At 40.4% G+C, this 27,524-nt stretch overlaps 1 protein-coding gene across 2 annotated transcripts in view; it reads left to right on the top strand.

The window, feature by feature from the left end:
- Window positions 1–1,288: 1,288 nt before the first annotated feature.
- The window catches only part of SH3BGRL2 (SH3 domain binding glutamate rich protein like 2), a 37,190-nt gene continuing 10,954 nt past the window's right edge, over window positions 1,289–27,524 (top strand). Inside the window, exons 1-2 of one of the 2 annotated variants that reach the window (XM_033055137.1) lie at window positions 1,289–1,312; window positions 22,787–22,972. In XM_033055137.1, coding sequence (XP_032911028.1) covers window positions 1,304–1,312; window positions 22,787–22,972 — 195 coding nt within the window. In that variant the 5' untranslated portion in view covers window positions 1,289–1,303. Of the gene's footprint in view, window positions 1,313–2,157; window positions 2,331–22,786; window positions 22,973–27,524 lie in introns of those variants that run through there. The other variant, XM_033055136.1, reaches the window with a different exon arrangement.

The following is a 27,524-nucleotide window of genomic DNA, read 5'->3' as shown; positions in this document are numbered from 1 at the left end:
AAATAGAGGATTCCTACAGGAAGAGGAAACAATCTTTAAAAATACAATTAGTTACAATTTTTACAGACCTATTAGAATTCTTAGTTTTCTTATTTGCAGCTCATGCTTTTTCCATATAATGCCATTGCCACATGCTTTCTCTGGGTTATTGGTTATGTGTCAAGGCTGTCTCTGAGATGTAGGAGCATACTCCTATTTAGTGAGAGATAAAGATGTCCAGTATCCTTCAGAATCAGTCTTGCTATCTTTTTATCTGCTTTGCAGTATTTATGAAATATATTAGCAAGCAGAAGTATTAATATTATAGTTTAAAGCTATGTATTAGTGGTGTGAGTGAATCATGTACAACCAACTGCAGTGAGTTGCCCTGATTTTATTTGTTTCATAAAATGAGAGTATGGCCAAAACAGAATATTAAACCAAATATTTTCTAGTACTGAGTAAACAGAGAAATAAGTAGGGAGTAAGCACCTCCATCTTTAAAGAAAACGTTGAGAAATACAGGAAAATTTGTTTTCAGAAATAAACCTGCAGCGTGAAGGAAATTCACTGAGTAAGGTAATAGGAATTTTCCAGCAAATTCCTATAATTACTCACCTATCACAGAATTTTAACAAGTTGCTTCTTGTTGCCTTACAAACCAACATAAAAACGTTTGTCCCCTTTGCTGCTTTCCCAGGTCATTCAGCAGCAATTAAACAATAAACACTTGTCGGTCACCAGTTTGTGGTTCCCATAGTAAAAGTTATGCTCAAGTGAAGACAGGAGCACTGAAGCCAGAAAATCTTAACCTTTGTACCTAAGTGCACTGCAATAAAGTTTACTCTTTTTTTCTTTCAACAAGCACTCTCACGAAAGAAAAGTAATGCATACATCTCTGCAGGAGTGGTACTTGAATTCCCATTTTCGAATTTTATATTGCTGATATTAAGCTCCAGTCCAGAGGACAGTGAAATCAGGAGAAAGCTTTCCAATGACTCCCACAAGATAAATCAAACTCTAAGAGAGAACTGAGAGTTTTATGGCTCTTGCTAGGTACCTTCCTCAAGAAATTCAGGATTTCAAAATAAATAATCAATCAAAGCTTTAAGGATATGTTTAGCAGCAAGTCGAGGTCTGTGCTTAGTCTGAGCAGTGGAAATTCACAGAGGGCAGTGGCAATGCAAAGGTGTGAAGGATGATGACACAGCACACTTCATCATTGGGGTGAAAGGGTGTGAAGGGGAAATCTACTCAGAGGGAATGAGCAACCACCTGGCTCCACGCAGGGAAGGAAGAGGATGAGAGTTACGACTCTAGTAGCATGTCTAAGGTAGCCAGCTGTGCGGTTCTTGACTTTATTCAAAGGCAGGTTGCATCCTCACAGACCCAAAAGCTGATGAGGACCGAGTTCCCTTCGGTCACTTGCAGATGAGCTGATTGGTGAAGGGTTATTTGGGGTTATCTGCTTATCCTGATGATTAATAACATCTGTTCCACAGCTGACGACATTGGGAACGGTACATCCATACCAGGGACTGAAAATGTGCAGCGCTGTTTAACTCCTTTGGGATATATGGCGTAGCGAGCCCTCTCACCCAGTGTCCTGCCTCTCCTGTTGTGGCTGTTGCTTGCCTTGGCAGGAATACCTGTCCAGAACAGCTCATTTCCCACCCTTTGCCGCAGCAAGCCGCGACCAAGGGGCCAGCCCCGGACCCAGCGGATCACATCTGGCAGCTCCGCACGGGGTAGGAGGACCAGGAGCAGCCGGAGCCGGAGCGAGGAGCAGCCCTGGGGGCGGGGGGAGCCAATTCTGGCGTTGTTCACCTCGACCTGCGGGCAGCGCACCTGGAGGGCGGCACAAGCCCCTCTCGGCCTCTCCCAGGGGCACTGGGGCAGCGGGAAGCGCTGGGGCACGGCAGCTGGGGCGGGCAGGACTGCCGCACGCCCCCGTTTTCCCGGCAGCCAGGGGCGGACAGGTCCCTCCCGGCTCCGCGCTAGCGCTGTCCCCGCCCGGGCAGGACTACAGCGCCCGTCGGGCCCTGCGCGCCGCCCACACACCCCCGCCCCTCGCCGCCGCCGCTCTGCCAGCCCGCCCCGGACCCGGCTCGCCCGACGGGGGCTGCGCTCGCCGGGCAGGGCAGGGCAGGGGGTGCTGCGGGCGGCGGCCACGCTCGGCGGCGGGGTGGGGCTGGAGCTGGAGCTGGAGCTGGGCGGCCCGGCCCCGTCCCGTGCGGGGGAGCGGCTCCTCGCAGCCTCGCTGCCCCGTCCCGAGCGCTCGTGTCGCCGCGGCTCATGAGGTGAAGATGGTGATCCGCGTGTTCGTCGCCTCCTCCTCGGGCTCGGTGGCGGTGAGTGGGGGCGAGCGGCGGGGAGCGGGGAGAGCAGCGCGGCCGCCGCGGGCAGGGCTCAGCCGGCGGGGCCGGCGATTGCCGGGGCTGGCAGCTCGTCCTGCCGCGCTGCCCAGCCTGCCCTCGGCTCCGAGCCTTGGCCCCCAGTCCGTCCGTCCGCCCTCCGTCCGTGGGCTGCCCTGCGACGCGGAGCTGAATTTGCCGCGGTTGCGTGAGCGATGGGGGCGGAAAAGACAACTCTCCTCCGCAGGGCTGCCGAAGCTTAACTAGTTCATAAATTGCCTTAGGCAAACCAGGCAACCCGAATCCTTTGCAGGGGACAAACCTTGGGTGTGTTTAAAGGGTCTCCGAGGTCGTTCGGTGGGGTAAACTTCCCCTGTTGGGAGGCGATGAGCGCCGCGGGGCAGCGCAGACCGTGCCGAGGGAGCGGAGCCCGGGCAGGTGCGGTGCCTCCACCGGCGGCACGGTGCGCACATAAACACCAGGAGAGCCTGGGGACGGGCTTCAGGCCACCAGCACCTCTCTGCCTCCAGAAATACTCTGGAATAGGTACAGCTCTTCTCAAACTCGCTTTTGAAGGGCATCACTGCATTCTCTGTTTAATTTAAGCTTGTACATCATTCTCTTGTTAAATGAATTATGCGTGTGACCAATGAATTTCCATATTTTCATATAAAGTGCCAGCTTTCTGCGAAGGAAATCTGGGCGTAAACGTCCTACTGAATTAATTCTTTAATAAGAAATATTAAAAGGATTTAGATATAATGGATATTCTTTGTGCTTCAGCAGTGAGGGCAGCAGCACTTTTTGTGTTCCAGAAGGACGTAGCACATTCCTGTCTGAAGGTTTATTGTGATTTAGTTCCTTCAGCCTTTTACTGTGTTGATCTAATTTTCAGTTCAGTAACATGATGACAGGTATGTGTTCTGTTTTGGCATGAAGTGTTCAAAATGCTTAGTGGCTGCATTACAGCTAATAAAAACTAATTATCCACTTCAGTAGCCAACGGAGTCAACACATCATCTTCAGAGCTCTGTAATCCATGTCCATCAAGCATCCATAAGAGAAACATCATCTTCCCTGCATGGGCAGTTGGTTCACACTGTGGTAGTGTAGCATTGCTAGTTTTAGTTTCTGTTTTATCCCCCATGGGTCGAACAACATAGTTTTGTATTTTATTTTTGTTGGAGGGGTAGAAAGGGCCACATAATTCACTCACCTCCATCTCCAGTCTGCAAAGAGGTTACTGATAGGAGTTTTTGATTCTGCTCTCTCCTTATCCTGGCTGCCTGCAAGATACACGTGCAGTTAGCATATCCTCATAACTTACCTATTAACCCAGCAAACCAAATCTGAGATTGACAAGCTATTTAAATTGCACATCAGTTCTCTTGGTGACTTTTCTTCTGAGTTGGACAAGAAGAAGATGACAGAATATGGGTACCAGTTTGCATGCTGGTGATAGTCAACTTTCAACTTTTTGGTAGCAGTATATTTGAGTGCAGCCTAACCAGAGCAGAACAGATGATTCAGTGATTGAAGGTACTGTTATAAAGGGCCAGAGCTGTGACATTGTTTCTTCTGTCAGTTTTTTAAAATCTGTGTTATCACAGCATTTAGGAACTTTAATTATGGGCTAGGTTCCTGCTGTTCTCAGTGTTACATCACGGAGGCTTTTCTTGTTTCTGTAGGCTTTGCAGGGGTTGTCCTTAGATCCAGGCTAAGGATGGAGGAAAATGATGAAGAGAACACTATTATTAGCTAGTTATGTGGGAATCTGCATCTGGAGAAGAAGGTGGTTACTGTATTTCATGTCTCTAAACAGTTTTAAGGGAAGTTTTAAACTTATCATCCTTCTAGAACGAAGCATTAGTGAAAGGAAAGAAGTGTTTGAGTCATGCAGTTGTCATCTCCTCCAGCCTTCAGCACTACATAAGCAATTTTTTGTGATCCTGTGCAATTCACAAGACAGAATTATTTCCCCATCAAGAGAAATGAGTACCCCACATAGATTCTACTTCGTCTTCCGCTAAAAATGGTGTCAGAATCCATGGTTTAATTTCTACCTGTAAGTCAACTTGAGTCAAATTGTAGGCTAGCTGCTTGTAAGAGTGGATGTTTCTCAGATTAGTATGTGACCTGCTGTAATTGACCAGAAACTTCTATCTGTAATACTGACGGACAAAAAAAGAGCAGTGTCATCGTGACATAATTCTTTTTCCAGTCTCTCTAGACATACTTTTTAAAGTTACTCTTTATTTTAAAATAGAAAGTCCATGTAGTCTCTAGAGTAAGCTTTTGTTGTGGCAAATATAATGAGCTAAACTCTTTCTGTGTGGCTCCTTTTGAAGTCTTCAGAATACCCAGGTCAAATGATAGGCATTTGGCTGAAACATTCCTGAGAAATACACTGATTGTATAGTCAGAAAAGGCTTTAGTTTGCATAAATATATCTTTATCTGGAAACTACGAAAGTATTTATTGATGTCATACTTGGTGTAATTTGTTTTGTGCTAAAGAAGATAAAAATATATAATTGTCGCACATAATGCTAAGATTCCAGTGCATAAAATATTTTGGGGGTCATTCCAACGAATGAGAAAAGGAAGTAATTGAAGTAAATGAGAAGGAGCCAAGAATAATGTGAATTTTCCCTTCATTTGGTTTTGGAGTTCTCCCTGCAGCATCTTCCAAACATCTGAAAGTTCTTAGACCCCTGAGAGGTTAATTATTGTAACTGCTTCTTGTTTGTTTAACAGAACTTGGGATTATAAACACTTCATGAGCTTAAAATAGCTCACAGATCCCAAACTGTAGTTGTTGCTTGAGTGGAAACACTGATTTTCACTGTTTAGGGAAGGTGGACAGTGGGTTTAACCTGTGGGGACGCTCTAGAGAAGTTTCTGAGACCTTGTGGGAAGGGAGGAGGGTGGCATTGTGCATGTGGGTACATTTCTAAATCACCTCGTGTTGTTTGAAGCATGCATTAGGCAGATTCAGTTGAATTGCAATGCGAAGCCTCTGAATAGGCAGACAGGCATGTTTCTACAAGCCTTACTGTCTCCTGCTCTTTCTGACCTGAATTTCTACTTGTGTTGGTAAGCTGTGTCTCAAATTCCAAGCACTTCTTTGTGGGGTTTGGGAGGCAGGCTTTGCTGCTCCTCCCTGATAAGGACAATCAATGTTCTTTTGTGCCTAAGAGAAAAGTTACTTTAAAAGTAGCCTTTACTTTGCTCCCTCAGCAATGCTTACTGTTTTCAGGAAATAGTTTATGCCCCTGTGTTTCACCAAATCACCAAGTCACCAAAGTGACTGTATTTTTATCTGTTTCACTTTCTCCAGACTATCAATAAAAATTTATACTTGTGCTATTGTACTGTGTACAGGCTCATAGTTAAATGGTTTTCAGTGTTTTAAAGCAGCTTTACCTTTGTCAGGAAGCAGGTAGTATGAGCTAAGTAAGTTTGGAATTCCTGCTGGAAATTATCTGGAAATGCCAAACCAAAGAAGACTTCAGTCTTGCAGCTAGAAGGCTGAAGATCAGGTAAGGGGAATATAATTGAAGAGCTGTTAAATAATGGAGAACCTTCAAACAGCTACCTCTTGTACTTTCTTCTTTGTGGTATTAATTTATTGAAGCTTCATCTGTTGAGCTGAACAGATAATAGTAGGGGACTTAGGAAAATAATGATATATCAGGTATAATCTACTCTGACTCATGAGATATGTGGAAAATTTTGCCATTGAAATTTTTGAATGTTCACAAGATGAGAAAAACAGGTCACTGAAATTAATTCCTTTTAGTGCACCAAGATAAATACTACTCAGCCACATTTTTCAGGAGAACATGTTTGGGAGGACAGGAGAGTTTGGGGAGAAACAGCAACAGCCTGAAAAGAATAGACTTTTTTAAACGACCAAAACTTGGACTTTGACTCTTGCAACTGAAGAGGATTATGGATATTTTACTAGGAAGCTTGATAAGATAGGTGCAGTTATAGTTAAATTGTTTCTATAGCAAATATTGGTTTTATGAGACTAAAGCTCTCCTTTTGGTTAAGCGTATTATGGAGGTCAAATGAGTTGGATTTTTTGTTTCCTGAAATGACTTTAAATCACATTATAAAACATTGGAATGTCAGAATAATTGTAGTCATGTTTGTTTGGTTCACTTGTTGTTTGGTAATGTAATGGAGACAAATACAGTGCTAACATTCTTAAGGCTAAGCTGGTTTCCGATGGATGATGAATTTCAACTCCACCCTTGTTTGTAAAAAGTCATTGTAACTCAACATTTTTCATAGCACTTCTCAAAGAGATTGTGCTCCTTTTTGGAGTTGTGGAATAAGTTAACTTGGAATATTTCACTTCTAGAATATCCACCATCTTAACTTTTTTTTTTTTTTTGGCTCTCTGCACCCCAGAAACACAACAGTCAAAACTGAAAGTGATTTGGTTGGGTGATACAAGTGCCTTTTAAGAAAACATTAGTTATGGTGGTCATTCGGAGGGATTTACAACTTGTTGTATGTGATTTATGCAAGTTAAACTAAAAAAATAAATAATAAGCTTTGTAAATTGTAAATATTATAATTTTTTAAAATATTTGAATTTTGTAAAATCAGATCAGAAGAGCAGGTAAGCTAGCTTTTCAGGAATGAGACAATAATCTTTACAGTAGGAAGTGATCCTGCAATATTTACATGGGAAGTGGCAGTATTTTAAGTGCTGTCTACATCTGTCAGGGTGCTATTGGATTGGAGATTTATAAATTCCACATGAACATCATGCTGTGTCACTTCACCTGTTCAAGATGGTGGTGCTTTTGTGCACCTACAGAGCACTGCTGTAATCACAGCAGGGATACTGGAAGAAAAAAGCTGGATCCTTGCTCAGTCACTGGACACATCATGTGTATCCACATCTTGGACATTAGCAATTATATTAGGTGCATAGGAGAGATCTGGAGACTTTCTGGATCTAGTCCTTTGACGAACAAAATTAGTTCCTTCATTCTTCCTCAAGTTTTTTATTATCAGGTCAGGTGACTCATTCATCTTTGCTGGCTCCTGTCAGACCTATTTTGCAGGATTTGACAGAGAGCCTGAGAGCCTCGCTCATGGCTGTGAATTCTGTGAGGCAGGGAGGTCAATGTTGAAGGCTTTAGCTGGTTTTCACCTTAAGGACTCACTGTCTGTGCATCCAGGTTCAAGGTCTTTATTCCAAATAGATCTAAGCTCTAGTTACATTCTCCTGCCTTGTGATGGAGATAACTGTGAACCTGTGAACAGCAGTTCAGATTGCTTTAGGAGTGTGTTCAGGAGCTGAATGTGAACCCTAGTCACAAGAGTGCAGGTTGAATTTGTGTGTGGTATTTAGTACCTAACTGTTGCACCATTCTTGTATGCACTGGTGCTTTTCAAATATTTACATTTCTTCTTGGCAGATAGATCATGTCAGAAATAATGCTACTTTAAAGAACATGCTTTGGACTACGCAGTGTCATGTGCAGAAGATTGGTTACTGACCTTTGATTACAATTAGCTGTGATAAAACTTCAAGGGAGGTATTGTTCTGACAGGTTATGAAGACTTTCCCTCTTTGTTTTTCTATAGAGCACAGCAGTATCAACATACAAGTCCCCAGATGGACATTTTTCACTGATGGTGACCTGTTCTCCTTAATCTTCCACCCATATTGTTAAAGTCTAGAAATTCTTTTTCCTAACTCTGGTCATAGTGATTCAGCAGTCATCCAGTGATTGCTGGATGTTGCACATAACTGAATTTGATTATAATAAATGAAAAAGAATTATTGAAGTAAAAGCTAAATTGCATGCAATTTATCAGTACAAATTTTGTAGGAATGTTCAGAAATTGGGAATTGTGGAAAAATAGCATTTAAGGAAGTTCTTCATTATATACTATCAGTATCATTTTTATGTTTACCAATCTGAGTGCAACTTGAAGATAGAAAATTGTCACTGAGCTGGTAACCCAGAATGTATCTCTTTACTTGAAAATACTCTAAGGGCAACAGCTTCCTCATCTGCAGCCTCAAGTGTTGGCCCCTTTAGGGAGTGTGTCCAAAAGGAAATGCTGCAATCTTTGTTTTCCTTACAGTGTGGAAGCTTGCTAAGAAGAGTAATGAACACAGAAACACACTACTCTATGGAATCTATTCCTAGTCGAAATCTACTGTATCCAAAGAAACATGGATGTATTCTTGTATGTCAGTGTTTTTTAACAGCTTAATTTTTAGTAAGTTTTAGAAGATGGTTTAATAGTTTAGAAGATAGTTAACATTTTGCAAGTCCCTGGTTGGTAAATGTCTTCCTTGTTGAGGTGAGGGTAAATGTAGAAGCAGTGATGTTGTTTCTTACCTGTGACTGTCAGTGAAAACGGTCTACAGATAACTGCCAAAGCTCAGAAGAGCTTCTGAATTCCTCAGTAGCCAAGAGATTGATTCCATAATCTTCTTTCCTGGGGTTGGTATGCTGTTTAGTTGGCACGGGTTGGATGGACAGATGGACTCAATTCAAAGACCTAAGTCACTGTTGCCTGTCATTTCTGAAAACTTCAGATTTCAGTGTGTCTCACGTAGATGAGCAAAGAGTGACCTGATCTTTCAAGAAATGACTCAAAATTATTGGTAACTGAGCAGAAGCAGTGACTGAGATACAAACGTTGTACAGGCAATTACAGTAATTTCACGATTACAAGCCGCACCTGACTATAAGCCACATCTCTGGGTGTTGGCAACATTTCGTTCTTTGTCCATAAATAAGCTGCACCGGATTATAAGCCACACTTTTGTTCGCAGTGAGGATCCACATGCAACTTTCACAAAGCTGTCAATTAGTAACAGAATCGTGGGATTTACTGGCTCGACTCGGGGCCATGCGGGCTCAGCTCACCACTGCCCCGCTGCCAGGGCCGGGTGGGCTCCGGATCGGCTCGGGGCTGCTGCGGGCTTGCACTTCCGGGTTGGCAAATTTCTGAACTTCGTCTGCACCTGATTATAAGCCGCACTTCTGGGTTCAGACCAAAATTTTAGTCAAAATGGTGTGGCTTATAATCGTGAAATTAACTTATTGCAAGATAGCACAGACACAATACTTCCTTTCTTGTCTTCTGTGGGATGTAGACCTCCATCTGTGAAATATTTGGGGTGAAATCTTGTAATTCTTCGGTTCGAAGCTGTGACAGTCCTTCCACTCAGGTGTGCTACTATACTGCAAGATATTTATCAGCATTCTGAAGGGGCTGAGTCTAGAGCATGTGAGTATCCTCCTTTTGTGGTCATAAGAGCTACAGTGATGAGGAACCTAGTGATTTTTTTATATTATATAAAACCAAGTTATTGCTATTTTATTAGTGGGGGAAGGGGAAATCAATTTGATTTGCATCGGTAAACAAGCTTATTTAGTCTAAATTTAACATGGTACTTCACTGTAATTTGATTTGGTAGAAAGAAAAGAGGATAACTGTCTAGCTAGCTGATTTCTGAAGAGAAGTTCTTAGGAGATGCAGGTTGTTCAGGGAGTCAAGTGAATCATCAGTGACAGTATGCCTTTCTGTTGCTGCCCATCTGCCTTGGGTAGGACAGACCTTGTCTTCACAGTTAAGAGTTCCAGGGTTTGTTACTGTTGGTTTTGCTGTTCTATCCCTGGATAACTATTCCTGCAAAGACAAAATAGGAAAATACAAGGTGTTTGTAATTTTACTGCAAGGAATAAACTTGCAGAAGTTAATGCCTGGGAGTGATGTTTGCATATGTATCAACTTGCATTTTATTTGAATATGCATATGTATATATGTACTTTTGAATACATACATTTATATGGAGAGATGCAAATTCCATATATATGTGGATACAGATATATATATGTTTATGTATACATACTTGGACCTTTGAATCACCAATAGATGCTAATTATCCCTCAGTAAAATTAAGCCACTGATTTTAGCATTCCCAGAAGCGAAATAAAGTCCTGGTGCCTTTAGGATGCTCAAGATATATCAGCACCTGTTGGGGCCGTGTCAAAAATGCCTGCTTCTTTATTGCAGCTGTGGATGTCTATTTTAAATGTAAGCTAGAGTGCTGAAATTGTGGTGCTCTCTATTATTCTATGTTGTTCCATGTGCCTGGACTGTGCTTAAAAGCTTTATTTATGTACCTTCAGCTGATGAGCTGTTTGCAGAATATCAGAATACCAGCATAAGATACCCACCAATATGATTGTGCTGGCTAATGGGGACATACAATGGAATAAAACAGTTCCCTTCCTACTTAGGAAAAAGGAAACATCGGTGTAAACAATATTCCAGAGATTTTTATCGGACAGCTCTGACAGGGATGGCAGGGGTATTTGAACACCTTAGTGCTGATAACTTCAAAGTTGCTCTTCTGGCTATTTCAGAGCTCCAGGACTGAACACCTGGCTGTGTTCTGGTCTCCTCCATCACAGCTGTGAGCATTTACCTCTGTGAGTGCCGAGGTGGGCAAATGATACGTTGGCCCATGGCACTGAGCATCTGCAGCACCAGCCATCTAGTTGTGCCCTGTCACAGGGGTAGTGATAACTTACAGCAAAGCCCTGAACAGCCAGTTTCTATCTCTCTGAATGTCTCATTTCATGGGATTGTTCTGTTGCAAACTCTGCTAGCAGGGTTACTCTCAGAGCTTTTGTTTGTGAGAAAAGGCCTGAAACCATGAACTTGTACTTCATATTAAATGCAAATCAAAACATGATTGGGTGTGTTCCATTCACACATGCTAACGTGCTTTCCCATTGGATTTTGGATTTGTATGCTGTTACAAAGGGGCAGAATATTGCTTACCTCCATATGTTGGGAGATACAGCCTCTTGTGATTCTTATTACCAGTCCATGTAGCAGAGTCCTCTGAGTTCACTGGATAGGTCCCACTTGAGCAAGAGAAAGTGGCTCAGAAAAAATCAGAATTTAACAGTGGAAATTCTATTAAAACTTTCACAAGTTTGTTTTGTTTTCTGGCATTTTCATAGGCTGCAGAGGATGATATTGGGTATTGTTAGTGCTATTTAAACCTTTGAGTTTATTTGGAGCAATTGAATAATAACATTACAAATCAATTAAAGACTGGTTTCTTAATCTGTCTTTTTCAGAGAAAATCAAGTGAATTTTTGTGTCCCTTCATTTGAAAGGAAGCTTCCTTTGATCTGATGAACAATAGAGCATCAGCAGCTGTCATTAAATTGCTGCAGGGTTAGTGAAATTATCATCCCTGTCCAATCTAAAGAAATGCAGTTCAAGTATGCATTAAACCTTTGATCTGGATCTGCATCTCCTAAGGTCAAATAGTCTTTCTGAAACATCTCTAATTGAGTGATCTGATACGTTTATGTAGAAACAGAGACAGGAGTGGCATTTGAAGGCTGTAGATAGCATCACATTCTTCAGTAGGAGCCAGCCAAGAGGCTAAAATTAGTTAGAAAAGAGATACAAAACTAGTCTTTGATCAAAGAAGACAGATGCTATGAAGGCCCTGATGTGCAAGCAGTCCCTTCCCGCTCAGTCAGACTGGCTTGCTTGCAGCAAGGTTCCCAGCATCAGGCCCCAGGGAAGTCAAAAGTCAGTGGGTTTATGCAGCTTGGTATTCAGCAACACCTTTGGCTATGTGGAGGTGACTCCTGTTGACCTTACAGGAGATGTATCTGCAGTTTATGGGATAATAATGAGATGCTGCTGTGTTTGGGGATGCACCTTGTCACTAAGAGATGGGTCTGCAGAAGTATAAAAGAGAATTTGCAGATTTACAGAGAATTTACAGAGCTGCAAAAACACACAAGCTACACAGATACAGTTGTATTGGTTGAAAGAGAAATAATGTTGACATTTATTAATAAGGTTAGAAACCTTGTTCTGCTCAGTTGAGTCAAAGATAATTTTGTTACTGTTCTGAATAATAGCAGTGGCGCTCAGCCCTGGTTTAGAAAATCCATCCTCCTAGCCTTACAAAAACACGAGAAAATGTTGCAGTAATGTAGTCCAATTTTAGCTGAAATATGACATTTGTCTCGAGCCATAAGTACATTTTTCTGTTGCAGTTTCCTATAGTGCTGAGAAAACCTGTAAATATCTGCAAAAACTTAGCACAACAAATTCTGGATGACTTGCACTGCTGTTACTACTGTTACTTTAAAGTGCATTGTCAGGGGTGTGTATATCTGCAGCTGGCAGAATGACACACCTGTGCTGTGTGGATAGTAACTGTCAGGAGAAAATAGCATTGACAACTTTATTTCACAAATTTGTGTTTGAAATTCTTGGGAGCATGTTGGAATCGTAGCATCTCTGCTCCTTTGTAAGGTGAGAGAGCTAGTAAATGCAAGCATAGACCTTCTTAAGGAAAGGCTAGATGTTTTTTCCAAGTAGTCAAGGGGACTTATTCCCCCAAATTAATGAAGGAGGGTTAGTACCTGTGCAGTAATAATGCTGTGGCCTTGTGTTTATGTAGGAACAGGATTCTGCATTAAACCCAACATGCCACTGCTGGGCTAGACAGTACTGCAGTCCTCAAGCTTGCCTTAATGAGCCTTAAACCCTCTGCCTCGCTGTCAGGAGACTCTTGCACTTGGCATCTTAGGGATGCACATTCTGCATCCACTGGCTCTTGTTTCAGAAGTAGTTGGGTGTACCTGGGTGTTGGGCTATGGGCCCTGAGTGACAGAATAGAGAGGGTGCAGCTCATGGTTATGGCAGGAGATGGCCGTAAGAACTTGTATCTTGTGCTGACAGAATTAAGACCCCACCCAGATGAAACAAGGCTAATTGCTTGTTGCATCTCCTGGCCTGCTAGGTGTTTTTTTTCCATTCTGATAGATAAATATTCCTGTGCCACCCGGTTTTGCTGCTAGAAGCTAATGAGAAGGAAGAAACATGACCTACTTTTTTTAGTGCTGAAAATTTTCTTTTATATCTCATTTACAATGAATACAGAAAATACAGCTGGGAATGCTTTATTCATTGTGACAAAACAATGTGACTGATAAATACAGAGAACTAGTTCAAACACTTTGTGTTCTGCTGACTCACCTCATCACAAAAAAAGTAAATTCTGTGTTTTTATCTTAAAAGTTCAGGTGGTAAACATGTTACATAATAGGAAATGTGTGTGAATCTTGTTAGGGAGATTCTTTTTTTAAAAAACTTTTATTTTTCTTCACAGAATTTAGAGTAGAATGGAATATTTCAGTTGGAAGCAACTTACAACAATCCTCTAATCCAACTGCTTGACCACATCAGGGCTCACCAAAAGTTAACTAAAGCATGTTATTAATGGCACTGTCTAAATGTGTCTTAAACAATGACAAACTAGGCAGCTTGTTCCAGTGTTTGCCTGTGAAGAAAGGCTTCCTTATGACAAGTCTGAACCTCTCCTGACAAAGGTATTACACATCCCATTGCTGGATACCAGGGAGAAAAGATCAGCACCTTCCATTCCCCTTCCCCTCCCCAGCAAACTGTAAAGAGTCGCGAAGTCACCCCTCAGCCTCCCTTTCTCCAGACCTGACAAGCCCAGGGCTCTCAGGTGCTCCTGGACGTTCCTTCCAACCCCACCACCAGCTTTGTCACCTTCCTCTGGATGCATTCAAGAACCTTCACATTCTTCGTAGAAGCCCAGAGCTGCTCAGGGTACTCGAGGTGAGGCAGCACCAAGGCTGAATGCAGTGGGATAATCACCCCTCTGGATTGCCTGGTGATGCTGTGCTTGGTGAACCCAAGGGTGTGGGTTGCCCTCCTGGCTGCCACAGCACACTGCTGAGCATTAGAGCGTTTGCTCACTTTCCAAAACCTGCTTATAAAGCTGCTATCTGGTGCTATTTTAGTGAACTTTAATAAATTACCAAATATTTAATGCTTTTCAAAAATAAAGAAATAAAATTGATTAATCATTGCTTCCCAAATTCATAATTCTACCAAGCAAGCTGGTGCACACAACAAAGCAGCATCTCTAAATCTCTGCAGACTTTTAGCTGTAGCAGTTTTGGACACCCATGGCAAACTATCCTCCACTCTGCTTACTGTGTACAACTGTGAGACTGAAAGATCAACTTTCTGTTCATCTATGCAGGACTGAGTTTCCAATGGTTTAGACTTGACAGTTCTCATCTACCTTGCTGAACTGGAACTTTGCGGAGAATCAAAGGATATTCCTCAGAATCAAATGACTTGGAGAAATCAGAAGAAAGAAATATGAATTAATGTAATAGAGCATGGAGATCAGAGAACAACTTGCATTTAGTTAGTAGGTACTGAAAAGTAGTTGAAATAATAAGATTTGCAGTTATCATACTTGTATTTATGTGTATGTGTTTTGAAAAGGAAGATAGATATTGCTTGTTGGAAGGGTTTCTTTCGTGATGCAAAATGCTTGCTATAAATATGCCACTTTGACAAAAGGGAGTAGTATGAGGAGGAGTTAAATGCAGAATACCAAACAGGAGATTTAAATTATTCTCTGGCATCTTTGAAAGGTTTCTGCTGGAAAAATGCGTGAAAATAGCACTTTATTTTTAACCACTCTCTTGAACTACTGAAACATATGGTAAATTGCAAACAAAACCATCTATCTATTGAAAGAAGTTAGCTGCCAGCTAAGATTTGAATTGTTAGCATTTTGAATCAATAGTCTAGCCCTGCAGGATGGTTCCATCTGGAGAAGTTCTTGATAGCTGAGGATATGTTTTACAAATCCCTGAGATCTTCCAAACTGGTCACAGTTTCTCCTGTCTCTTGTGCTAGCCACTAAGATCCTCAATTTTGTTTAAAAGGAAAAAAAAAGGTTCTAACACATAATTCTAATAATTTTGACTGAGATATTTTTAGAATCAGATGAATTTATGGGCAAGCTGTGATAATTTGCCCCATTTTACTCAGAGGTGAAGAACCATTGAGGAACCAACACACTTTCTGAGTGTCCTCACAAGAAAATACCTATGACTAGGAAAGATCCTGTATCTGTAGCAAAAATACCATTTCAAGCATGAATTTTGTCAAATAGAAATGTTTTCAGGATAGAGCAATTCCACAGATTCTTCCTGTAGATTATAATCTAAACTGGCAGCAGGCTATGCAAGCTCCCCTGGTAGAACAACCAGATTTGCATTGTGACCTTTAATCTGGCAGTCACCTGCTGCTTACCAGGCTGGACAGAGAATCTTCTGGCTCTTTACTCAGTCTGCATGGAGTCCTTTGGCTCTTAGTCTGTCTCACTAATTTGGAGCTGCCTGTACCCTCAGTGAGACTTCCAGGTTCTGGTACAAATCCTGCTGTGCAGTCTTCAAGTTTAACTTTGTTTTAGCCAATACAGCAATGCTGTATTTTTTAGTTTTGCATTGAATTCATATCTTTAATTGGAAGGTAGATCCAGCATCAATGGCATTCTTATTCTTTTCGTGAGGAAGCAGTGAGCTGAAATTTGGGGTTTATAGCATCTGTTTTCCTACAGTCCGTCAGAGTCTCCTGTGTAAATGGATTTTCAGCACTGTAAGAACACATTGTTCCTACTGCAAGAAGAAAATTGTAGAATCACTTACTTTATTTGTGTACATCAGTGGCAGATCTTGTTTCCCAAAATACAGAATAATTCAAAAGATGTAGACTCAAGTATGACTTCAGAGGCTTTTTCAGCTGTACACATCTCAAAGGCACCCCTGTGTGGCACTGTCTCTAGGTGATTTTTCTATAGGATGTGGACTTTTTCCTTTCTTGGTCTTTCCCCTTTTTCTGTTTCTTCCATTTTTGTCTCTCCTTTTCCCTTAGCTTATTGAAACAATACCTAGTAAACCTGTGAGCAAACTCCCATCATCTCTTGTTTTTAGCAGTGATACTTGTATTTATATTTGCTAAAAGACTCCTTTGTGTTTCAGAATGTTACTCTGTTACTTGCATAGAGAGCAATGATGTCAGACAAACTGCCTTAAATAATAAACTTTTCCCCTCACCTTGTGATAGATGTATGTGCACACACAGAAACGGATTTAAATGCATTTATCAGAATGCAACATCTGGCTGGGAAAATATGAGGCTAGCAGGCATTGGGCATGGAGCAGTTTAACTGTCTTTGCAGCTTTATAGAAAATGTTTTCTTTTGTTGTCTGCTTGTGATTAAGAATCTCTTAAAAACCAAACCTGCCTCAAATTGTAATAGCATTTCTAAAATACTGGTTTATTTCCCAAGTTACCATACAAACGTTGCAGAGAGGCGAAGGTGTGCAGAGTCCTTGGCTAAAAGCAGTATCTCAGCAGCTCCCAGAGACCAGCAGAGTGATTTTGCATAAAGCTGAACAGTTCGCCCTTCGAGTTTAATAATGTTTCATATTGTGTATCCTTAATTATGTCTCTGTGTACAAAGCAGAAGGTTGCTGCTAGCAGGAGACCAGGACAGTGCTGGCTGCATGTGGCCTCTGTTCACACACTGTTCTGTTTCTCTTCAGGTTGAAAAGTTCTGTGGTTAGTTTTTAGGATATTGAAAGTTTGTTGGTTTTTTTTTTTTTTGAGGATGAAGCATGCAGGTGCTTTTAGCTATTTGGTGGTCAGTTATGAGAAGACAGCATTTTCCTTCTCTAGATGCAATGTGGTATTTGCTGCAACGGAGAGTCACTCACTTTACTTTCATAAATAGTTATGCAATGCTGATTTTTGTTTATTTTTATTTTAAATTTTTCTTCTCTATTAACCTTCTCTTCATCACAGCTTCTCATCCTTTTTTCATATGTACATAGCTGAGTTGTATTTTCCTGTGCCAAGAACAATGAATTAATCATACGAACCTTTGTAAAGTTCTGTCACAGTGCTGCCATTTCACTGCAATAAAAATTGCCAGGGGTCAGTTATTCTCTCCTTTCCTAAGTCAGGCAAAGAAAAGAGAAATTTGGCCGAAAATCTCTGTCACTACACGTCTCAAATGTAACAGGACCATGAGGATTTGTATTTCTAGCTTGTGAATGCATGAGATAGTTTTTTATTGCTTTCTGAGAGCAGAAACATAGTGGAAACATAAGAGAATGTGTTAACACAGCTTAGAATTATGTACCTTTTTTGTGTTTAGGGCTTCTATCTGTATGTTAGAGCATTATTCCTTATTATTTGGGAGTATATGTTAAGCCACATCTATGTGAGAAGTGAAGATAAGTAATCCTCTGCAGTAGCTATACTGCTTCTGCATTTTACACTGCAACTGTCCTTTTGGTTATGTTTGCATGACTTGTGAAGGCAGAGGCTCACATATAATATTTTCAGTCGTGGGAGTGAACTGAGCTTGTGTTTATGTAACACAAATGCTGCTTATGCAGTTCATATTTCAAATACCTGTAGCTGGTCATGCTTTAGCTACTGCTGAGCCATTTTCTTAGGATGCAATTTTGTTTCTGATATAAGCTAGTGAGACTGTGGTGCTGACATTATTGATGCTTCTTCCCTGCTTCCCCTGGTTCCTGCGTTATGCTTGTGAGAGGAAAGCTGCAGGAGCTACTTGGCAGGAGGTAGGAACATTGTGTCATCTCAGTGACAGCCAGCAGTGAGATCTGCTGAGTTGTATCATCAAACTGCACCATAAAGGTGCCCCTGCCAAATGCAGTACATTCAGTTTTTGGCTGAGTCAGTCGATGGATAATGTGGTTGATGCAGTTCTGGACTGAGGGCAGGTGTGTGGAAAGAGTAACTAAATTGAAAAAAGGAAGAAAATTAGCAGGACCATCTCCGTCTTTAGAGGCACAGGTGTGCCAGGCTGTGAAATAAGTATTTGAGGTGAACTTAGACATGCATTCAATTTCTTTTTTTTTTTTTTTTAATCAGGCTTCTAAAATGTACTTGTGGCTTGATAAGCCAGCTTAGAAGATAACTTAAGGCTTTGTTCTCACTCACCATGTGTGGTCTGAATATTTTTTGGGGTGTGGTTTTATGTTAGAAAGATGGCTGTTTGTTCTTGGGATCTGTCTGGAATGAGTGGACAGCTCAGGCTAGGCTTTCAGTTCCTTCAGTTCCAAGAGGGTGAGACTGTAAAACATCCACATCCACTTCGTGAGCACCAGTCAACAACATTCCTGCTGTTGACACTGAAGAAATTTGAAACTGAGAATGTGTCTTCTTTTGTCCCATTTAAATTAATGGGCTAATGAAAAAAGGCAGAGAAGTTCTCTTTAACGATGGCACAGTTCCTGTTAATATTGTGACTTGAGTAATCTTGCATATTGCAGAGTAGAAGTAATATTAATTCATACGGAGTTAGATAAATCCTGGACTACAAAGATTTTTGCAAGGTATTGAATATCTTGGTTAAAATAGTGTAGACTGATGAAATGCAGCTGACTTTTAGTAATGAAGAGACCACATGCTGGTTCAGCAGCTGTCAGTAGGGAAGCCTTTCTAATACAGGAGAATTTCTGAAAACAGGTTCAAGAAGCATAGACAAGGCAAGAAAAATGGAAACTGTCACTTGTTGGAAGTGATGAGAAGCTTCCAGGGAACTTTGGATAGAAGATGTGAGGATGTGATCTGATTTTTCTAAACTTCTGCTCCAACCTGGACATAATTTATGATGGTAACATCCTCATTTTCTCATTCTGCTACTAAATGAGCTATATGATTTCTCTTGCTACCAGAGATCACTGTTCAGCTTGGCTGGGAGATTTGATATTAGTTGTGTGGGAAACAAAAATCTTAGAACAAAATAGTTTTTAGTCTGGGCAAAGATATGAAAAGTGAGGTGGCTTCAGTGAGGTGGATTCTGAACAAAAGCAAGCAAATATTTCAAGTAAAGGCAGTCAGTTAATTGTGGGAACAATTTGCAAAGACCATCTATATTAGTTCAGGAGAGGAGCTTAGAGGGGAAAATAAGTCTAAAGAAACCTTTTACTCCTAAGAGGAATTAATTCAGAGATGCTGAATGTCAGAACAGATAATCCCAGTGATCCCACCTGGACTGGCCTGAGTATGTCTTTGAGATATGTTTTCAGACTGCTTTGGAAAAATATCCTCCTGTTACCTGTTGCAAATCAGTATAAAGAAATGAAAACTAGGACAGAAAGACAGAATACTTTAGCTACAATAAATTGGTTACTGATTAAGTGATTAGCTCATTTTAGCAGATTTGTGTATCACAATGGACATCCCATTTTTGCTGCTTTTTGAAACCTGATAAAGATACCAGCTCTGAATACAAGGATAAAATTGAGTTGTCTCTGGGGATTTTTTCCTCTTTTAGTTTTGTGAATAGAAATATAGATTAACAATAAAACCAAACCCAGATAAATGATCTTCAGAAAAGAATTACCATGCTAAAAATAGGGGAGGCAAATGGACTATAATAGCAGACCATAAACTCCATCAGAATTTTCTCACTGCATTTAAAGATAGATTAGGATCATATTACATAAAGATTTTCTCTGAAACTTTGCAGTGGGTATATGTTTTGAAGGTGCATTTTACAGTGTCTTCTGGTGTGCTGAAAGGTATTAAACCCCAAATATTTTGGTGCTGAAGCAGTCTGTCATGTAAGACTACAAACACTTTCCCAAAGTGGTGTATGCATAGCCACAAACCAAGTTTTTCTAAACATGGTACCTCTGACAATGGGATTATTTTTTTCAGGTTCCTTTCAATTGCACCAGACTTGAGAAACCTTGGTGGCAGCAAGAATATTATCCACCTCTGTAGTTTGTCAAGTGAGAATGCATTTTTCTCCACTGGTCTCTTGACAGGACAGGCTAGTGAGGAAGAGAGGACTGACACTGCTCTTTGTGCCATGTTGCCTTTGCTCCATGTTTCCTGTGGCCAAACATTGGGAGCTTTTGGGGCTCTGGGTAAGCACAGATGAGAGCTGCAGGCAGGATTGTGAGGCTGACGCACTTCTGCGGCACAGATCCAGTTGTAGACACAGACAAAGGTCCTGTGGTGTTCTTGGGGAATAATCAGCTGGCTTCTGTTGTGACAGATGCTCTGAGCATCCATCTTAAACAACAAGGCGTAATTTAATAGGATTTTAAATACAACTAATGCTCTTGTTTCAGTTTATAGGCCTGAATCAAATAAATTGGGGAGAAGAAAATGCTAGTTTTTTGGTTTGAAATTTTCAGGCTATTTTGTTTAGGTTTATGCAGCTGGTACATCCACAGCTGATAACTCATGCAGATGTTGTGTGGAGAATTGTAAGGCTTATGGCTAAAAAAACCCGAAAACCCCAATTTAATTCAATTCAACATCTTAATTAGTTTTATAAAAATAAAATGAGGCATTAAGAAATTTGTGCTTGTGAATTCTAATGGCATGAACTGTGAAATAGTAGGGATTTGACTAAATCTAAGTTGATCAGTTTACAGGCTGCTGGGAAACACCAGGTGAAAATGGGTCCACCTGGATACCCCTGTACTGGTGCATGTTCTGGCCCTGAGAATGGAGCACTCTGGTACTCTGAACTGTTTGAAGAATGGTTGTTGGCAGAGTCTGCTTTGGCCAGGGCTAACTTAGAGTCTCAAAAGCAGCCCTTGGCCATGATTTAGATGTTGCAGCATGCCAGGGATCATTCCCAGTGTGCAGTTTGCAAGCAGCAGCTTTGAGAGGCTGCAGGTGTAATAGCTTTGGCCAGAGGATGCCAATTGGCCTTGGGGGCCAGAGGGCTGACCCAGCCACTCAGGAGTTTGCTGATTGCTCTGACCAGTGCAGGAGGGATTTCATGTGAGTTTCGGTAGCGCTTCACTATAAGGAAAAGACCTCTCCCACATATACTTTTAGACATCTCTTTTCTATTTAATATTTGTGTTAAGAATCTCTCTGTCTCTTTTGTGTTCTTTTGCAGTTTCTTGTTGAAAGACAGAGGAAAATGTTTTTGTCTTTCACTTCTAAACTTTGAATTTTTAGGGGTGTAGTTAAAGGCATGTTGACTTTGGTACCACTAGTGATGATGATGCAGTAATTTTGCTGTTGTTGGTAATGTGTTGCTTGCATGCAAGTTTAGGGGTTACCTTCTCTATGAAAAAGTGATTTTTTTCACATCTGCTTAAAAAACTGCCCCAGTGTGTACAAATAAAGGAAAAAGAATAAGACACTGTGGCAAATTTTCTGTGTAGTCCACTTCTTAAGAAAGACAGGAATTGTTTCAAAGCTTTGTATTTGTAGTTTCTTGGGATGGCTGCCTTATTTCAAGGAAATAAGAATTCCATCAGTATTGTTTCCAAAATTATATATTTTTGTGATGCATTTAGATAGATAGACTTGGTTGTGTGACAGGAGAAACTAGCACATGCATTTTGAAAATCCTCTGATTTCCAAATAGTATCTAGGTCATATGATATCCACAAGCATCCACCTGGGCTTTATGCCAGCCAGCAACTGCATGGATATGACACTCCAGGAAGACTGTAAAATTATTAAAGCTGAATTTTTTTTCAAATAACACTGTGATGATAGCTGTAAAAAATATGGCACATAATTCATAGTTCCTTTCTGAAAGTATTAATTTCATTAGGTTGATGCGAAAAATACACAGGCTTTCATTTCAAAGGTTACTGTCTTGATAAAAAGTCCTGTTTGAGGCAGAGGTTATCTTTACCTGAGTTTATCTTCTTGAAGCCCAGCTACCTCTTAAGGGCTCATCTTAGTATCATAGAATTGTTAAGGTTGGAAAAGATCTCTAAGATCTTTGAGTCCAACCAATTTTTGCAGTGAGATAAAAACTGCCAGTGTTCTGCCTCTTTGTATAAAGGTGACAATCTCTTTGAGGGGCAGAAACCCCATATATTTAATACAAACCTCATGCTTTCTTTTTTTTTTTCCCAAAAAATTCATTTTCAAGAGATGACATCATGCTTACTTTCGGGCATGTATATTATGCTGACAGACACTCTTACCTAAATATTCAACAAGCCTTGCTCAGGAAACTGTTTAAAAAAATGTGTAGGTGTCTAGAAAAACAAAAATGTGTGTAGCTGGGGTGGGTTTTTTTCAGATGTACTGACATGTTCATCTCATTGAACAGTTTTAGGAATGATTCTTTTGGGATTTGCCAGGTTATTTACCTTGCATTTTTAGGTATCTGTATACTTTAAAATTGTAGCCCCTAATGTCTTTCAAAACTGACTGCTTCTTTTCACTTCTGAAGAGATCCTTAGTTTGCTTTTTAAAAATATCTTTAGGGGGTAAGGGCTCAAATTACAAAACTGAATTAAACAGACAACCTTATACAAGTGAGGTGAAGAAGTATAACCTTTGCCAACATGTAAAGAGACAGCAGTGCTTAACTTTTATGAATTTAAAACTGAAAAAAGTTTTCTCCATTGTCTTTTTGAACTTGTGACTTCCCATCCTATGAAAGTGGGATAGGAGAGGAGGAATATTCTCAGATCTGTAAGCATGTCTGTGTTATGGAGGAGTTGCTCTGACTCTAGGTTTTTTAATTTTCTTTCTTCCATCTAGATAAAGAAGAGGCAACAGGATGTAGTGAGATTTCTAGAAGCCAATCGCATAGAGTTTGAAGAAGTGGATATCACCATGTCAGAGGAGAAGAGACAATGGATGTATAAAAATATTCCTGAGGACAGGCAGCCTGCACAAGGCAATCCACTGCCACCACAGATTTTCAGTGATGATCGGTACTGTGGGGTAAGTGGCTGTTATGGTTGTCGGTGGGCAATTTCTCAGCTGGCCATTTAAACATGGGACTTGTGTTGAGCTCTCTCTAGTAGAGTCTGAATTAATGGGGCAATAGGATCAGGTAATGATCATAGAGGGAAAATTCAGGTCGTTCTGTAAATCCTAGGGCTGTCTAGGGGATTCCCTCCAGGGATGTAAAAATCAGAAATGTCACAAGCTTCGTGTACAACCAGTTGATGGTAAAGTGCCTGGTGAAACCACTGTGAGCTGGGAATTTGTTGTATTCTTGCTGCTTGGGTCTAGTCCAAGCACAAAAATTCAGTAGGAAGCCTGTCTTTGGCACAGTAAATGAGAACACTGTCTAGATTGAGTTTTATTGTTATTGTAATTAAGCTCCTTCTCTGCTGCTGTCATGGTGTACATTTCATTTATGCTCAGAGTGTCTTTATGCAATCAGGGTGTTTAGGATAAATGAACACTATTTGCTGTAAATCTGACAACAGTTTGATGGGTGGGCTTTTTTTTCGGTGTAAGCTTCTCCATCCACCAGTGCAAGCTGAAGAAGTAGCCTTTCATTTGTACCTTCAAAGTGGTTCTGACTTAGTCCCTGCCAGATTCAGCTGTGCTGCTCAGATCTGATGAGAGCCCTGTTGACTGCAATGCAGTTGTTAGCTTAATGCAGGAAGCATATAAAAAGGGATTTAGGATCCTCTGCAACAAAGAGATTGGATATGATGCAGCAGCTAACTGGTTTCTTAAAGCAAAGTATTTAACATCCTTCCCATGTGTTTTGTATTGGCCTTACTTGTTTACCTCAGCAGTATAACTCTTATCTTCTTATTTCCAGGTAAGGTAAGTCAATCAAAGAAATGTATCTGGGACGTGGAAGGGATTATTACCCTTGCTTATGGATCAGCCCCTCACAAATAACAACCCTTACATTGTTCTGTGTGAATCTAGTTTGCATGGGAAATACAAAATTTTAAGTTGTTGTTTCTTATGCTTTCAGATTGCCTTTATAGAGTGTTTTAACCTAGTTTTAGAAGTTGCTATTTGGAATTAGCAAGGCAGAAGATGTCATGCAACATGTGAGATGATCTCATTAATCTGTGTGCTGATCTGATAGCCATTTTGGTTGAGCAGACTTAATCCTATTACTAGACTTCACTGTCTGCATGAACATCTTTAAAGAGCGAACATACTGTGAAAGAAACCATATTTGCTGGGATGAAGCAGAAAGTGTGTGCAGGATCTCCAACATTCATGAGTTGACCTGCTGCATTAGTTGATAAAATTCTTAGGTAATAGAGTGGAGGCAAAACATTACTCAGAAGGCAAAGGAGGTCAGTGCTGGAAAGGGGGGTAAAATATGGCAATTAGATAAAAGTCAACAAACCTTGCATATCTTGTTTCTCTTTGTCATTTCTACAGTGAATGTTTTCATGTGTTTATCTTGACATAAATAATTATAGCATAATCTCTAGTAAGTAACTTAAACTGAAAAAATATTGAGTTTTCTGTTAGTTAAGTTAGTGAAATTTATAGCTTATTATTTCTGATTTGTGTCCAGGCAATTTGTAATTCAGTTTTCTCCGTTAAAAAACTCTGGTTTTCTGCATTCTACAGAATCAGGAGATTTTCCATGTACTTATTCTGGCTTACACATTGTTGCTGACAATTCACACTTCCTTGTGATACAAACTGGTCAGATCCATTGCTGTTCCTCTAAAGGTGTGAGGCCTAGACAGTGCAAAGCAAAATAAATAGGCACACTTTTTATTTTGGTCATGTTATTTCAATAGAAGTTCACAAGCATATGGTTCCATGACTCAATGTTATGTTTGTAGCTATACTGGTTCTTCTGTGTTCGTATTAGGATTAATATTTTTGGGATATTTTTTTCTCACTATCTTCTCCTTAGTAAAAAGCCTCAACAATATGCACAAGGGGTTTATCTAAACTAGATTTTCCTGGCTAGGATATCACCATTTGAAATAATGACTTTTCAGGATGTAACTGCAGGCTAGAGGAAGTTTGTCTTTAATGGTTTCAGTAAGTATCCAGAATGAGTTTGTGCCAACCATTTGAACATCTGGCAGCTCGTGTAGGAGGGGAGAAAGGTACAAAAAGGTGATCAATGTTTACTGGTGTGTCTCGTACCACAGAAGGAGGCATTCTGGCACCAAGAGACAATCCCCAGGTTTTGAAGTGTGAGCAAGGCCTTGTGGTTTTTCTGAGTTGAAGCAATTGCAGATACAATCAGTCATTAATCTATCTTCTCCTTTTTTCAGTCTTCCGAGATGCACTCCCCATTTTTCAGGAACAAGTTATGCTAAGAGATTTTGAAATAAAGTACTTGGCAAGAACAATTTTTATTTTCTGTGAACAAGATAAGAGCCGCAAGCACATGAGAACAAAAATAATTTTACTGATAATCAAGTGCTGTGTTACAGCACCAACAGTATGATAATTTGCATATTTTCATAATTTTACAGTCTATTGTTTCATCTTAGTGACATTGCTATAAAATTGTATGTGAGAACAGAATCTACCTTTCAGACAAATGAGACATGTGATCCTGCTTTTCAAAGTTGCAGTAGTGTAGATTTGAAATTAGTCTGGTTATCTTACTCTAGTTAGTGCTGTGTAACAGTGAGATGTTAGTGTCTAGTGTACGTTTCTGGAGAAAACTCATGCACTTTGCATAAAGAATAGCTAAGTGGGATTAATTGGAGTAGAGCCTTAATAGGATCTGGTGGGTTTTGTTGGGCACTGGAATCAGTTTTGTCTTGCCCAGTTCCTTAGAGAGCTCATCTTCAGTTAGTATTAGTGGCTCCTGCTATACTACTTTGACCTACAGCTATGAGATGCAACTCAAATTGTGGATTATGTTCTCCCAAGAAAATAATCCCATACTGTCTTTCCCAGTCACTGTTCTCCACATCAGAGGGGCTTTACCCATCTGGCTTGCTTGACCATGGTGTGTTTTTCACATTCATGGATGACCTGTTCGGTGACTTCAGTGGTCAGGTCCACCCCTTGATCACGAGCCTATCTCTACCTTGCACCTCCTCCTGGGTGTCCTGATGTGTCACAGCCCCACTGAGCTATGGTCAGCTTACCCTTACATTCCCAATCCAGATCCACTGCAGCCATTTCAGTTCTGCCAGCCTGGTCTGCGTGTTCCTTGTTTCCATGTTCTTCAGTGACATGGCTCTGCTCTCGGGTATGTGAGTATCTGTCTACATGACGGCCCTTTACAGGGTTCTCCACCATTTATTTATTTATTTATCTATTTATTTATTTATCTTACTTTATTTTATATATTTATATTTATTTATTTATTTTATTTTATTTTATTTATCTATGTATTTATTTTAAATTTTATTTATTTATTTTAAATTTATTTATTTAAATTATTTATTCATTTATTTTTAATTTATTTATTTGTTTGTTTGTTTTAAAATATTTTATTTATTTATTTACTTATTTAAAAATATTTTTTTAAATTTATTTTTTTTCTGGCTTTCTACCAGAAATGCTGGAAAACTGAGTTTCTGAAATTAGGCCTGTGCCTTACACCTCCCTCTTCTTGAATTGACCACAACTGAGTACACAACTCTTCTCACACTAGAAGTGATTCCTGGATCTTTCAGAAGACTGGAAATATCCACTTCCCAGTGAAACTGCACTCTTGTGAAGCTGCAGGTTAGCACTTTGAACAGTGACAGTTTCATATGCAGGAATCTGCACTGAAGGGAGATTGCCTGAAGTTTAGGCCAACCAAAATTAAAAGGAAATCTGTCTCCGGGTGGGAATTTGATCCAAAGGGAAAATATAAAGGGAAAATATTTACATAGCAGGCTGACTATTTTTTTTTTTTCTTTGAAGCTGTTCATATGGTTTAGGGTGTTATGGTAAGTCCTGATAGAGTGCCTAGGGGCTGGGGGACACCAGTAGAGACAGAGATAGGTGATATTTATTGTCCTTCCCTGAAATGTAATATATGGGTGTCAACTCCAACAAAACAGCAAAGGCATATAGACAAGAAAGAAATAAAATGGGCTGCTGAAAGAGGTGCAGTGTTGGGAAGCTATTCAGTGCACAGGCAATTATTGTAGCCCTGATTTCTTTGCACTGTTATGTATCATACTGTTCTGGGGTTTTTTTAAGCTTTTGAAAAGAGGCATACATGTTTCTTCTTCTTCCTTTTTTATAGGTGTCACATTACAAATAAGTAACTATTCACTGATAAAAGAAAGAAAAGAATTTAACAAAACTGGCTAGAGGCCATGTCAGATTTTCTGCCCTGGCCTGTCATTGGGGAGTTTATTATTCTTGTGCCTTCAACTACAGAGAGCTCAGTCTCTGTCTCTAGATCCTCAAACAAAGTGGCAGAATCCGCCTTAGCATGCCTGCTGTAGTGTGTTCACTTTAGGAGCTAGAGGAGTTGTGAGGCTAATTTGGTATCCAGGTTTGATTCTCTGCACCCTTGGAGATATCTTATCTGGTTGACTTAGCATTTTTTTTGGTCCAGGGCTGCTTTTAGAAGAGGGATAAT

Source organism: Catharus ustulatus, chromosome 3, assembly GCF_009819885.2.
Source record: "Catharus ustulatus isolate bCatUst1 chromosome 3, bCatUst1.pri.v2, whole genome shotgun sequence".
NCBI lineage: Eukaryota > Metazoa > Chordata > Aves > Passeriformes > Turdidae > Catharus > Catharus ustulatus.
The sequence above is the reverse complement of the archived record's forward strand: the minus strand, read 5'-3'. Positions and strand labels throughout refer to the sequence as shown.